The 15,038-nt window shown below is 38.3% G+C and overlaps 1 protein-coding gene across 4 annotated transcripts in view; it reads left to right on the forward strand.

Annotated features, from left to right (window-relative positions):
• Positions 1–15,038, forward strand: part of thada (THADA armadillo repeat containing) — a 112,935-nt gene that overhangs the window by 43,685 nt on the left and 54,212 nt on the right. For all 4 annotated transcript variants that reach the window (XM_084093712.1, XM_084093713.1, XM_084093714.1 and 1 more), the window contains 2 exons: positions 6,343–6,432; positions 14,404–14,535. In XM_084093712.1, the coding sequence (XP_083949838.1) occupies positions 6,343–6,432; positions 14,404–14,535 (222 nt within the window). The remainder of the gene's footprint in view (positions 1–6,342; positions 6,433–14,403; positions 14,536–15,038) is intronic.

Consider the following 15,038-nt stretch of genomic DNA (forward strand, 5'->3'; position numbering starts at 1 on the left):
TTTGAAAATAGACATAGGGAGGTAAAAAGTTACTGTGACCTTTTAAACTTAATCATGTACAAATAAACTTATACAAGAAATCAGACTCCTAAATGCTCAAATCATAAATCACAAATAGTTGTACAGTTTTTAATTCATCAAATCAGAATTTTAGTAGCATACATTAATATAAGTTGTGTTTGTGTCTTTTTCTTGGATTGAAGTGCTGTTTAAACATATGTTTTATATTAGCTTTTATGTTTCGCCTAACTAAAAAAACAACAAAAAAAAACTTTAATTGTTCCACTTCTTATCATTATAATAATGATTTTGGTCAAAACAAGGCACACAGAGTAATGTTTCCATTGGTCTATTTGGACTAGATCAAAGGAGTCAATTCACAGTTTTAAAATTGAATGATACACATCTTAGTTAAACATTGAAATGAAACAAAATGAAAGTCTTCAAACCATTATTTAAAAAAAAAAAAAAAACTATTTTGAAAAGTAATGACTTCAGTTGTGTGCTAGCTTGTAAACTAGACCAACAAAGTTGCTAGCCTCTGATATCATCACCATCTCGCCTACGTAATTTTGTTTCGACTCTTTAAACATTTACATGTTTTAGTAACTTGTTTCAGTACTTTCACAAAACCAAAAAAAACCCCATCAGATTATGATCAGAGATGTTTGTTTGTTCTTAGTCAGTCAGCTAGTACACAATAGAAAAAAAAGAAAAGGTTTGTTTCCTGTTTTCATGATGTTCTGAACGTACATTACATACAGTAAACAAATTAGCTTTTAAGGAATACTGTATTGTATGACCCTATGCAACACACTCAAGTACATTACACATAATCTGCTAACTTATCAGTTTACATACATTTGTGAATTTAAGTAATGACGAACAAAAAGCGGTTAAAGATGGTTTAAGCTTGACAGGCTGCATTTATAGACATCTTGGAAGTGTTTTGTCAGGAAGATACTAATCCATACTGAAAAAAAATGCAGGGTTGTGTTGAGCTTAACTGTAACCACATTTGCCCACATCAGAGCTCATTAGTGTGTGTGTGTCGCTAGCATGCAGCATGTGGCCTTGTGACCGACGTTGATGACCCACCTTGTTACCATGACAGCGCCCTGGCCTAAGTTCAGACCAGACTATGTGCATTAGTGGTTGAAACAGGATGTGGTGTGTTTGTGTGTGTGGATTTGACATAGCCGAAGTCACAACTGTGTTTGAAAAATTGGCTCTTGAGCTAAAGTTAGCCCTGTATGGGACTGTTTCAGTTACATGAATAAGAAGTAAAAAAAAAAAAAAAAAACTTTTTATTGGAAGGCCTATCCTAAACACTGAGGCTTAGCTAAATAAAGATACGTTTATGTGTGTCACACACGCATACACTTTCGCTGTCTGTCTTGCCCTCTCTTAACACATATGCATTTGTCTCGAGTGAGATTCCTAGCCACTGCGCTTTCTAAGGAATAAACAAACAGGGACTGTGAGCCGTGTGCAGTGCTCCATCAGAGGCAGAGCTAATGAGAGCTTTATAGAGCTGTAAAGAGCTCAGACTTTAGGAAGTGGTTTGCTAACCAGAGCTTTAAAGGTTGCAGTCTCTCTCTCCTCTCCATGTCACTTAGGCTCTTTTCCAAAATCTAGATTTCTGCCTACGTAGGCAGCACACTCCTGACACCAAGGCTGTTCCAAAAGGAAATACCCAACTTTGTCAGAATTGGCAGAAAATTGATCCCGTAATGCACTATGAACATATGTAAATGGAGGCGTGTTCTTAACCTCTCATGTCTGTCTGTCAATCACAAGGCTCAGAGTGATATAAATGTCGAGTTAGACCGTTCAACATTGTTTTGTCCCTATATGTGGACAAACTACATATCCAAATAATGCATACACCTCCAAAAGATCAAACTATTAGAAATGCATGGCTGAAGTATTTTTTTAATTATGTGCCTGAGCGGTTAAACAAGAACGTTTTCATTTGTTCGTCTCATATGGGTTTTCTAAATCTCTTGTTTTGAAAGCTACTGCAGTGCCAAGTATTTTGTTGTCAGAGGCAATCGTTGTGTTTGCATTGGTTAATTTTAATCAGACTCAAACTTATATACGGCTCTATTACAGCATTAAAACATCACATGCTGTGGGTTTTTACTTGCATTTCTGAAAGAGGTAAAGGCCCTCGAGTAGTGGTGCTCCGATTGATCGGCTACCGATCGTTATTGGCATATAAACCGATCTCATGCTGATGAAGCATAAAGATGGTCGCCTTCCGTGAGAGCTATGACATGACATGCAGCGCCGTCTCAGTCTCTGCCCGGCACAGGTAAAAATAATTATAATGCTGAAGGTGAGGTACAATTCATATTTCTTTATGAAATAACTTGCATGTAATTTGAAAACTTTCTGTGAGACGTAATTCACAAACAGCATGAGTGAATCACTGTGCGCTCTCTGTTTCCCTCTTAAAATGCACAAATGGCTTCCCATCAGCACATCGCGTCTGCACTATAAGCGAGCTGCATGCTGCACAGTTGACACAGGAATTGTCACTTGCACAATCGAGGCAGTGTCGCATCGTCACCAAAGTTTATAATTTGCATTGCAATTTGCAAGTCTTGCCAGTGTTTAAACCACTCAGCTCTCGCGCTCTAGGAGTGCTTATGCACACACCATAGCTGGGGGGGGGGGATTGGGGGGATGTAAAAAAAAATTATTGCATCACAATAAGTGTATTGTGATTGTCAAAACATTTATTAACTAAACTGAATTTTATTAGGTTTAGTGACAACATGTTACAATGTTTACATGGTACAAATTCTGGTAAGCATACGTTTTTTATTATTTCAATTCAATTATTGTGATTTGATTTAATATTGACTCATTTGGATAAATATTAGGTAGGCTACACAAGATAGGCATTCATTTTTCTCAAGAAAAAAACAACTCACCTAATGCTGTAAACATACAGAGAGCCCTATCAGCTGGCAGTATTATTTAAGGTCAAAAATAACTTATAATGCGTTTTTTTTTTTATTATAATAACAACTTTATTTAATGATATAAGTAAAAATATAATAAATATGTAATATAGTAGTACACATATTTAGCAAAATACTCTCTATAGCTCTTTTTTTTTCTAGCCAGTGCTATAGCCTATATATATATATGGTCATCAAATGGCTTTCCTGAGGTAAATGTTATGTGACATAATTGTTCTCCAGCTGTTTTATTGACCCTTTCCGCAGTTGAAAAACACTGATTGATCGATATTATGTATGAGGAATATACATTTCGGTAAGTTGTACTGTATCTTTCAAATGTTCATTCGTGTTTATTTACTATTAGCTAGAGATGATCGGTTCACGTGCCGCTAGGGATCTGTCGCGTCACATTTACAAGTGCCAAAACGGTATTTATTGTTTGAATTTCGTAATAAAAGTGACAGAATCTGAGAGCTTTTTTTAATATAATAAGTAACCTGCTCTGTCTAGTCTATTGGTCTCCGCGATTTTTCTGTGCGTGAGAAAATGGATGTGTGGCGTGAGAGCGTGTGAAAAGTGTCAATTGCGTGAGTCTCACGGTGAATGCGTGAGAGTTGGCAGCTCTGACACACACATAAGGCCACCTCACAGACAGCTCGTGAGCACCGAATTACCCTTAAATGGTCAAGTACACACAAATGTATGTACAAAATTACCGTCTTGACTAGTATACACATAAACGGTCGGTTTTGTCTTAAGTGAATAGTTGAGAAAGTTGTGTAACGATTTCATTTTTTCAGGAAACACCATTCGTATTATCAGTGATCAGCTCCAAAATCCTAACCGGAGCACCCTTACCCTTAAAATGAAGTGTTTGTGTAAATGGGGATGGAGAATAATTTGTTCATGTATTTGAACTTTTTTGATGCAAAAACTTTGCAAACTTTGTAAGCTAAACTCCAGAAACATAATATAAAAATCTGAAAATACTTTTTTTTTAACCCAATATATGGGTGTGCTGTGTTTTTCTACTATTACTCTATGTACTAGGGTATGATTATTAATCTCTGTGGGAACTAAACAGCAAGGTTTTGAAACAGAGGCCTAAAGCCCAAAATTATACTTCTGCTGTCCACGCACTGTCAACGTGATGTAATTTTTGTCATCTCAAGGGTCTGCGCAGTGTTTTAATTTTAGTCGGATCCTGTTCCAAAAAATGTTGGATTTTAGATTTTTGCGTTCCAGCATTGTTTTTAAACGATCCGGCTTAAGCAAGTGCATTACACTGTGACTGTGCGAAGTGAGCAAGCATTTTCAGTTCATTCAGAAGTTGAGCTTCTTGCTCGTGCGTGAGGGTGAGGCTTAACTTCCATAGGAATTCATTGAAAACGTAGCGCCAGTGTGAACATAGCCAGACCTTCAGACTGATGACTCTGTCGCAGCTTTCATTGGCCAAGGACCGCCCAAGAGGACGTTTGACTGACTTGTAACGCAACCAATCACAGTTCGTTTTGTTTCCGCATCATGTTTTGGAGCGTGAAAATATAAAGTCCCTACAATAACAGGCCGGTGTGCATCTAATAAATTATTCATTCAAGAACGTTGTGCAAGTTTACTGCAACAATGGAGCCACAAACTTCACATACTTTTGAAAATCCAGCGTTTAGTTGATCCTGGTAAGCGCTCATTGTCACAGTTGTAAACACAACGGCTATCTTCTTCCACGAGGGGGTTTGGCGTCACAGCGGTGTGTTTCCAGGCGGACCGTTAAAGAAAATGACACGCTGTCCCGGACATCCTGTAGGATTCAACCAATCAGATGACGACTTTGAAACGAAAATCCTGAAGTGTTTCCAGTTAAGTGTGCCATATGAATCAGACGTTCAGCCAGCGGTCCGTGAGCATGACGTCTGAGGCTGAGACTAGGGCCGTGCAGAAACTTGTGAATGATGCTCTTACAGTTGTGTCATACTTAATTTGTATGGTTAATGTTGGTCACAGCACCTTTTTAATTGCTGTTTTTGATCCAGCAATTATTTACAAATTAAGCACTGGATCTGCGGACGTCCGCGGACCCTCCCGATGACAAATTAATTGTAGCCCAATTTTTATGACCACATGGATGTTGTGCGTACAACAGCGCATGTGGAAGGTGAATGCGGAAGGTGAATTTTGAGACAGAAAAGTACACTTGGTGGCAGTAGTCAAAGAAGAGTGTGTAAAGAGCGATATAATACCTGCATAATCTTCATCATTTTTGTTTTAGTTCTTGTTCTAAACTTTGCATGCCAACTCATTTTCAGGAGAAGTTGCTAGAGGCAGATTGATTTGTTGCTAAATGAGGTTTTGGTGTCATTGTGTGATGACCTCATTACATAATGACATAAAACCGCATCATTACGTAGAATACACAATCGCTGCATCCAAAACTATATAGTATGCAAAAGTACACGGATAACCTACTACTTCTGGTGAGATTATGCAGTGTGTATTCGATGGACACTTTACTATCCCATGAGTCCACAAAGAAGAGTGGTGAATGGTGGTGAAGCGATGTAGCTGACGCTGTAGGTCACGTGTGCATATTAGCATAAAATGTATGCATTTTAGCATTTGAGTTAGCAACTATTCAAGAGTTGATAAAAGTCGGCAAATAAATAATAAAAAATAGCTAAATTTGTTGCTAAGTGCTTTTTGAAAGAAAAAGTTGCTGGTGTAGTCTGAAAAGTTGCTAAATCTTGTAACAAAATTGCCAAGTTGGCATCACTGGATCCGCTACTTTTCTTCTTCTATCCTTCCAAGTGAATGTCTTGTAAATGACATGACTCAGTGCTGCCCTCTGACATCTGGTAGCGTATAAAAAAGCAATTGTACTGCACATGTGTCGAACAAAATCTTTCACCCACTGTGAAATTCTGAAAATCGCATGGATTCCTGTGGAAATGACTGGATTTCGTCTCTGATAAGTCAGAGAACGTCAGTAAATTTGACCAAGGACTTAAAGTTGATTGCTCACACGTCTCAATTGAGAGCTAAACTCCTCGCATTTATGCAAGCTATGGACACAAGATCTAACAGCTCAAAGTTTGTGCCATTAAATGTTTATGAGATATTCAAAGCCTTGTTTAAAATGTGTATTTGTTGAATGCCGACAGTATGTGAAAAAAGTGTCATAGCATTTGCCTTTTAATTATTCGACAGAACTGTTGAACACAGTAAACTAATGAAGACTGAGAAAGGGGGCTTCTGTGCATCTGCACTGTCAAATTAAAAGTCTCGCTTGCAATTACATTCAATTGTCATTTCTCATCTGATTGTGTAATACTACACATACTGTCACTTCAATCTCTCTCTCCTCTCTTAACAGGATGACCGGCCGAGAGTTTTTCACTCGTTTTCCTGCCCTCTATCCTTTCCTTCTTAGTCAGCTACAGGAAGCTGCAGCCTCTGTGAACAGGTGAGAATGTCCCATCAAAAGACCCTGCAATGTGTGTGCGATTTGTGTCGGATGTTGTTAAAGAGTTGAATGATCCCAGCGTTCGCTAAATGGGTGCAGTTCTTCTCACCCTTCTTTAATTTCTCTGAGGCCCTTATTTAAGAACGTTTAAGTGCCTCATCAAGTCTCTTTAGACCTATTAAGCATTCTTGACCACACTGACGGACAGATTCCTAGCTGAGATGCCTCAGATAAGTAAACCGCATGTGGGAGTATCAGCCATGTTGGATCCAGACTGCACTCTACACTGTGAGAACATGTTAGTCTCTTATCTCCCTCATTTAATTTCTCCACAGACTGATGAGCTATTCTTCCAAATAGCACTCGCATTGTGCAAGAAGCCCTTGAGCCAATATTATCTTAATATGTATCAAATTATTTTAATGCGTTTTCAGTCTGGCGTTCTCTCCTTTTAGCTAAGAGTGGTCTGACTCTTTCCCACGGCCTAGTCTTCGCATCCCGCTTGCCAAGCCAGTCGGACTCCGCAACGCTCGTATTTTATACCGCCAATAAATCATTTCTCATATAAATAAAGGTAGAGAGAAGTGCGAAAGAGGTTTAAAAATCATCAGCATCCTTGCGCCACCCACCTTTACCAAATACGAAGGGAGCATCATGGGATATCTAGGGGGGAGTATGTCATTTAATGTGATTGAGAAGTTTTTCCTATTGAAGTTCAATCCAGAACGTTTCTTTTATCTGGAAAGCAGGCTGTGGGATTTCTGGAATACGGGTCATCGACCTCCTTGCAATTTGTAATCCGGTTTGCGATATAAAGATTTCATGAGCACGGACGAAATCGTGATGAATGATTTGTCTCAGCTTGAGAGGTTTATAACAATTTTAAACGTTTAACATGGGAAATGAGTGTCGAGAGGGTTGGATTGGACATGCACCAGATATGAAATGAGATGAAAAGACTGGGGCAAATGAAGCCAAGACTGAACTCCAACTAACTCTCTTTGCTAATTTCACATTTTCTTCCAGTCTTATCACCTCTTCACCCTGGCTGCACTTTTTCGCTCATTTTAGCGTCTTTTTCCATTCCTCTGATTTATTGTATTTCATTGGTTCTTTCTCGCACTCCCCTTTCAGCTTTTTTCATGAATGTGGATGAAGTTTAACACTTCAATCTCTCTGGGCTTAGGGATGATCTCAAGTTCTTGACTCTCCCACATTGTGTTTGACTGAAATCAGACTCTAAATGCATTACCCAGGCCCTGATTAGCAAAATAGCATTTCCTGCACTCTGGCCCAGGGTCTACGGGCTCCTGGGACCCCTTGGTGGTGAGTTTGGCCATGTTTGATGTAATAATGACAAGCATATCCACAGCTGGCAGCTGTGCCGTGGAAAGCTCACGGCCTATAGAGAACAGAACAGATTTTGGCCCTTTCAGAGTAATAGAAAGATATGAGTAATTTATATTCGCGTGTTTTTCTGTCAGTTTTTTCGTGTTTACTCTGGCAAAAGTCTTGAGTTTCCACTGGGCTGACAGAAAAGCACATTTCACGTGTAGAAATGTAGTAAAAGAGAAAGGAAATGGAGGTTTTGTAATAGTGGCGATGTGTATGTGTTCATCTTGTCATGTTTAACTGTGTGTTTGTAGCTAAATGTGTGTGGTGGCTGGTCACCCCTCAGCTGATATTACCTCTATCATAGCCCTGTTGACATTAGTAAGTTCAGTTAGTCAAGTCAAGTTCAGTTATAACATACAGGTAAGTTATTTAGGTTAGTTGAGTTAGTTATGTTGCGAAAGTTATGTTAGTCAAGTCAAGTCACATTTATTTATATAGCGCTATTTACAATACAGATTGTTTCAAAGCAGCTTTACAGAGATAACAGGAAAAAAATGCAAAAAAGTTTGTTTCCAGAAGAAAATAGCGTCACAGTCCAGCTTAAGTTCAGTGATTTTGTTTTAAAAAAAGTTATTAATTTAGTTCATATATATATATATATATATATATATATATATATATATATATATATATATATATATATATATATATATATATACAGTATCTCACGAAAGTGAGTACAGTACACCCCCTCACATTTCAACAAACATTTTAGTATATCTTCTCAAGGGACAATACTATAGAAATGAAACTTGGATATATATTAGAGTACTCAATGTGCTGCTTTATAGCAGTATAGATTTACTGTCCTTTGAAAATAACTCAACATAGCCTACATACATTATTGTCAAAATAGCTGGCAACAAAAGTGAGTACACCCTAAGTGATAATAGCAGTACGTCGTTTAACCATGCAAAGCCACATGTCCTATTCATAATTTTTATGTTTTTGTCAGTACAATTCTCTCATACTGACCACTGGATGTTCAACATGACACCTCATGGCAAATAACTCTCTAAGGATTTGAGAATTTGAATTGTTGCTCTCCACAAAGTTGACCTAGGCTATAAGAATATTGGTAACACCCTGAAACTGAGTTACAGTACAGGCCAGGGTCATACAGAGGTTTTCCAAGACGGGTCCCACTCGTAACAGGCCTCGCAAGGGTCAATCAAAGAAGTTGAGTCCTTGTGCTGTGCGTCAGGTGCAGAAGCTGGCTTCAAAAAACAGACGCATGAGTGCTGCCAGCATTGCTTTAGATGTTGCAGAAGCGCCAGGTCAGTTTGTCAGTGCTCAGACCATACGCCACACACTGCAACAAGTCGGATTGCATGGCCGTCGTCCCAGAAGGAAGCCTCTGTGGCGTTATTTTCCTGTCAAATGTCGAGAGCGCATTATTGTAGCGCGAAAGTACATTAATATAATGCACGAGCGCGAATCTCTCTGCTCGCGCGCGGAATATAATGCGCGAGCGCGAATCTCTCTGCTCGCGCGCGGAATATAATGCGCGAGCGCTATGGCAAGCCAAAGTATTCATAAACGCCTGGTCAGGCGTCTGATTGCACACTGTTTTTGACGCGCGTTTATAATAACAAAAATGGGCGTTGAAAACGTGTGTTTTGACTAGGACAAAACGCACGCTTTTGACGTGTAAACAGTTAACCCAAACAGGCAGTACAAACGTGTGTGAAGTTTCCAACCAGGCGAAAAGGACGCGTGAAATACGAGTTAAAATCAGTTTGAACGGGTCAGTGTCATTGGCTGCTGAAGGCTTGGGTCTAACCATTTCTGTGGGCTTAGGGGGGTTTAGCTACTGTTCATAGACTAGACTACCACCATTTAACATGCCATAGATGATGTACTTCTAATGTATTTCACAGACATGAATGTAAACAGAGGCTAAAATCAGCCCACATATGATAAAGGAAAAAGGGGGATGCACGCGCCTAATGAAGAAATATAAAATATGACACGATAAAAGTCCAAACACTAGTCCTAACAATGTTAGAAAAACAGAACCCTATCATTTAGATCGACAATCTACTACATATGTCTTTCCATTTGCTTCATTAGATGGGCTGAACTTTGAAGAAAAGGGAGGGGCTGATTATAATATTATACAAAACGCCGCTTTTTACGCCGTCTTTGTCAGACAGAAGCGCCGCAAATTACGGCGCATTGTGGATGGCCTGCGGTGTCAGAAACGGCGTTGTTGACTGGATCAAAAAAACAGCGATAATGACGGCGATTTTGCTTTGCAAACGCCGTAATTTGCGGCGTTTGTACCACAGAACGCCGTACTTTGCAGCGTCTTTTCGTCTTAAACGCCGTAAACACCGGCGTTTTGAGAATGAAAGGCGTTTCGTTAGTGGCGAAATTTGACCCTTTTGGCGTTCCATAAAAACACACGTTTTCAACGCCCATTTTTGTTATTATAAACGCGCGTCAAAAACGCGCGTTTTCGGTGACCCCAAAGCGCGCGGTCGAAACGCACGCTTTTGACGTGTCAGTGTGCAATCAGACGCCCGACCAGGCGTTTGTGAACACTATGGCTTGCCATAGAGCGCGAATCTCTCTGCTCGCGCGCGGAATATAATGCGCAAGAGCGCGAATCTCTCTGCTCGCGCGCTGAATATAATGTGCCGAGTGCGAATCTCTCTGCTCGCGCGCGGGAACTGGGCGCGCGCTCTCAGATACACGCTGCTCTTGTAAGAATTATCTCTGGGCTCGCTCAGAGAACATGCCTGCACTTAAAACGTGTTCAGTGTAATCGCGAATCTCTCCTCTTCGCTTAAAGTAAGCGTGTATGTGCTTAGACTGTGTCCCGTGCGTTCGCGCATGCCTAAGTAAGTACTCTTCTCTTCTCTTCAATTTCTTTTTATTTATTTATTTTTTATTAATGCCAAGGTATCAAAAATATAACTTGCATAGCAAAAATGTACAAATTACATACAACGGAATAAAGAAAGCAAAGCAGCATATATATATATATATATATAGCCTGTACATATGCTCATAAATTTAAAAAAAAAAAAACAGAACAGAACAGAAAGCTTTAATGAAATAAATTAAAAAGTTGAAACAAGTTTATTATCTTAAGAGCTTTAAGATTCTTAGATAACGAAATGCTTTGGATGTATTGTTGGACCTCTCTTCTAAAAACAATAAATAAGGGATTCTGCTGAGTGAATTTACTACGGTGAATGTGAAATTTTGCAAGGAACAATAATAGATTAATAATAAAATAGCCTACTCATTAAATGTAGCTTTTGAAAAGGTTTAAATCAGATATAAACACAAGTTGTTCTTTTTGTGGTGCCCCTGATGAAACTGCTCTTCATATCTTCTGGTATTGTCCTCACACACAGTTATTTTGGGTTGAATTTTCTAATTGTATTAAGCGCAATGTGCTTCCGGATTTCTCTTTGCTTTTTAAGGATGTACTGTTTGGTTTTTCTATAATATACAAAAAGCTAAATTTTAGGTATTTTATTATTAATCTATTATTGTTCCTTGCAAAATTTCACATTCACTGTAGTAAATTCACTCAGCAGAATCCCTTATTCATTGTTTTTAGAAGAGAGGTCCAACAGTACATCCAAAGCATTTCGTTATCTAAGAATCTTAAAGCTCTTAAGACAATAAACTTGTTTCAACTTTTTAATTTATTTAATTACAGCTTTCTGTTCTGTTTTTTATTTTATTTTTTATGAGCATATGTACAGGCTATATGTATATGCTGCTTTGCTTTCTTTGTTCCGTTGTATGTAATTTGTACATTTTTGCTATGCAAGTTATATTTTTGATACCTTGGCATTAATAAAAAAAAAAAAAAAAAAGAAAAAAAAAAAAGAAATTGAAGAGAAGAGTACTTAGCGAACGCACGGGACACAGTCTAAGCACATACACGCTTACTTTAAGCGAAGAGGAGAGATTCGCGATTGCACTGAACACGTTTTAAGTGCAGGCATATTCTCTGAGGAGCCCAGAGAAAATTCTTACAAGAGCAGCATGTATCTGAGAGCGCGCGCCCAGTAGAGAGATTCACGCTCGCGCATTATATTAATGTACTTTCGCACTACAATAATGCGCTCTCAACATTTGACAGGAAAATAACGCCATAAGCCTCTTCTGAAGCTCGCTCACAAGAAAGCTCGCAAACAGTTTGCTGAAAGCAACCTGTCCAAGAGCATGAACTACTGGAACCATGTCCTGTGGTCTGATGAGACTAAGATAAACTTGTTTGGCTCCGATGGTGTCCAGCATGTGTGGCGTCGCCCTTGTAAGGAATACCAAGAAAATTGTGTCTTACCTACAGTCAAGCATGGTGGTGGTAGCATCATAGTCTGGGGCTGCATGAGTGCTGCTGCGCTTCATTGAGGAAAACATGGATTCCAACATGTACTGTGACATTCTATCCCAGCAACAACCTGTGCAGCTCTGGTGAACTCCATGGCCAGGAGGATTAAGGCAATGCTAGATAACAATGGTGCTCATACAAATCATTGACACTTTGGACAAAGTTTTGACATGTCCACTTAGGGTGTACTCACTTTTGTTGCCAGCTATTTTGACAATAATGGCTGTATGTTGAGTTATTTTCAGAGGACAGCAAATATATTCCGCTATGCAAGCAGCACATTGACTACTCTAAGATATATTCAAGTTTCATTTCTATAGTATTGTCCCTTGAGAAGATATACTAAAATGTTTGCTGAAATGTGAGGGGTGTACTCACTTTTGTGAGATACTGTATAGAGCCACTCTTGAGTAAACCGTGATGTCATCGTCCAACTCAGTTCAGTTCTTGTATAATAGTGTCAATGCAGGCAGATCAATATTATTGTTGAATATTAAATTAAATGTTACATTTAATGTCCCCAACTAAACAAGCCAAGCCAATGGCAACAAAGGTGGAAAAATTTAAAGTTAGTATCAAATTTTCCATGATCTTTTGACATATAAGAGGTAAGGGTTTAACGATACATCATTATATCAAGATATCGCAATATAAAAAAGGCAACAATATGGATAGTTGATGTAAATGATATGATTCGCAATATAGAGTTAGTTTTATCCAAGGCTCTGCTTACTGTATTTATAAGGAAGAATTCAAAAATGCAAAAAACACTGAGTCTGCACTCTAAAAATACTTTTATTACAAACAGGAGAAAAAGATTATACAAACGTTTTGGCTCTTTGCCTTCGTCAGTGTGACAATTTCACTTATTCTTAATAATAGAAAGCACGCTGCAGGTCTTCAGGTGATTGTGATCATAGTTAAACAATCAAATAATTACTCCATAGACTCCAGTTTAAGTCCATATGGAACAGTAAATAATGATTAAATACAATGTTGGGAACAATTACACACCAGGAAAAAATGCCATATATAAACATTGCCCCCTCAAAAAAAAAAAAAAAAACCCTGATTTTTTTATTTATTTTTACATATGAAACCAAGCTTATACACTCAAATAAAGTTCATGGACTCCAGTTTAACTCCATCCAAGACAACAAATAAATAATGGGAACAATAACACAGACAATTTTTATATATGGCATTGTTTCCTGATGTGTAATTGAAGAATGACAGTGGGACAAACAATGGTACATTCAATCATAATTCTGTTTACACAAAAAAAAAAACGTAAGTCATTCTTTGTCAATTATAACTGTGGTAATTACTTGAAGTACTTAAACTTTATTTGCCACAACTAAGACTTATAAAGCATATGTAATATGCATAAATGTTTCATATTGTTGGCAAATGTTTCAAATATGTAACAAGATATTTTTCAACATTGGGAGGTTTTAAAACAACCCCACACATGAAATGGAGGTGACGTTGAAAATAATTTTAATATACAAAACTGTTACCCAATCATAGCAGTGGGCGTTTACTTCCAAGTCTTGGATGTGACATTCCTATGAAAATGGAGTATTCGAAAGAGGGTCAAAACAGGATAAAAAATGGCTTTCTAATTACTTCTACGAATGTTTTTGATGAAAAAATCTTTATAACATTATAAGTGGTCCTCAGAGAAAATTATATTTAAAAAAAATGCAGTTCATGACCCCTTTAAGCAAGTTATACTAGTTAAATAAGTTGGGAAACTTCACTCCGCCCAAGTAGCAGTGCTTCGCCTTCTGAGAATATAGTTCCCAGTATGTATACGGTTAGAAGATGGATGTGTCTCATGTGACCTTGTTATTTGTACACACTGTGACTATACAAATCACAACATGTAAATAGGAAAATGTTGGCGTTATTTTGTCACTTATTGGGAGCAGTATGCTAGCTGGAGCTGTTTACCTCCAGTCTTTGTGCTAAGCTAGGCTAGCGGTGGGTGCGTGAGACCGAGTCTGCGTCAGCAAGTGAATGCCTTTGTTGGTTGCGTTAGTAAAGTTGGAAGTTAACTTGTCAGTTAAGGTAGTCAGAAACATTTACATTTACACATTATTTACGCATGACTTTAGACTTGTAAATAAGTTAGTAAGTAACAAGTTACACTAGTCAAGTATTTTAGAAAAGTAAGTGAATGTAATGCACTTCTCTTTTTTTTTTTTCTTCAGTGATTCAGGGCAGGTGAAACTGCACCCCAGTCTTTTCTTGTTGTTGTTGGTTTTGGGTCGTCTCTACCCGTCTCCAATGGATGGTTCATCATCTCCTCTGGGTTTAGCTCCCTTTATGCCCTTAATCATCAGGTAAGTGTAGACATTTCGATCACTTTTTTAAATGCAATGCTGGACAAGAGCTGTACTGAAAATAAAATATTGGTTTGATTCAGCTGACTATTTCTAAACCCTCTGGTGTCACAGGCTGCTTCCTTTGCATATCATCCCATCCTTCAACTCAGTCCATCCTTTCCTGTAATAGATTTTTTCCTCTGACTCCACATTTTTTCTTCTCTTATCATTTGTAATGATACAAACTGTCATTGCTGTGTCCGTTCACACATTTTTTTCATTATTTAGACAAAGTCGGAAAAATATTATTGGAACATATTCTGCAAGTACCTGTAGTGGAATCCAAACATACACACACACACACACACACACACAGAGAGAGACACACAGAGAGACACACAGAGTGAGGGATATGTCTTAGTCATGATCCCAGAGGCAAGAGTAATCATTCCCACTCCCTTTTGTGTGTCACAGAACATTGTGTTCCTCCAGTTGGGGAGCAATAGATCTATTCGGATGAA

Source organism: Abramis brama (assembly GCF_963993115.1).
Source record: "Abramis brama genome assembly, chromosome: 19".
Classification (NCBI taxonomy): domain Eukaryota; kingdom Metazoa; phylum Chordata; class Actinopteri; order Cypriniformes; family Leuciscidae; genus Abramis; species Abramis brama.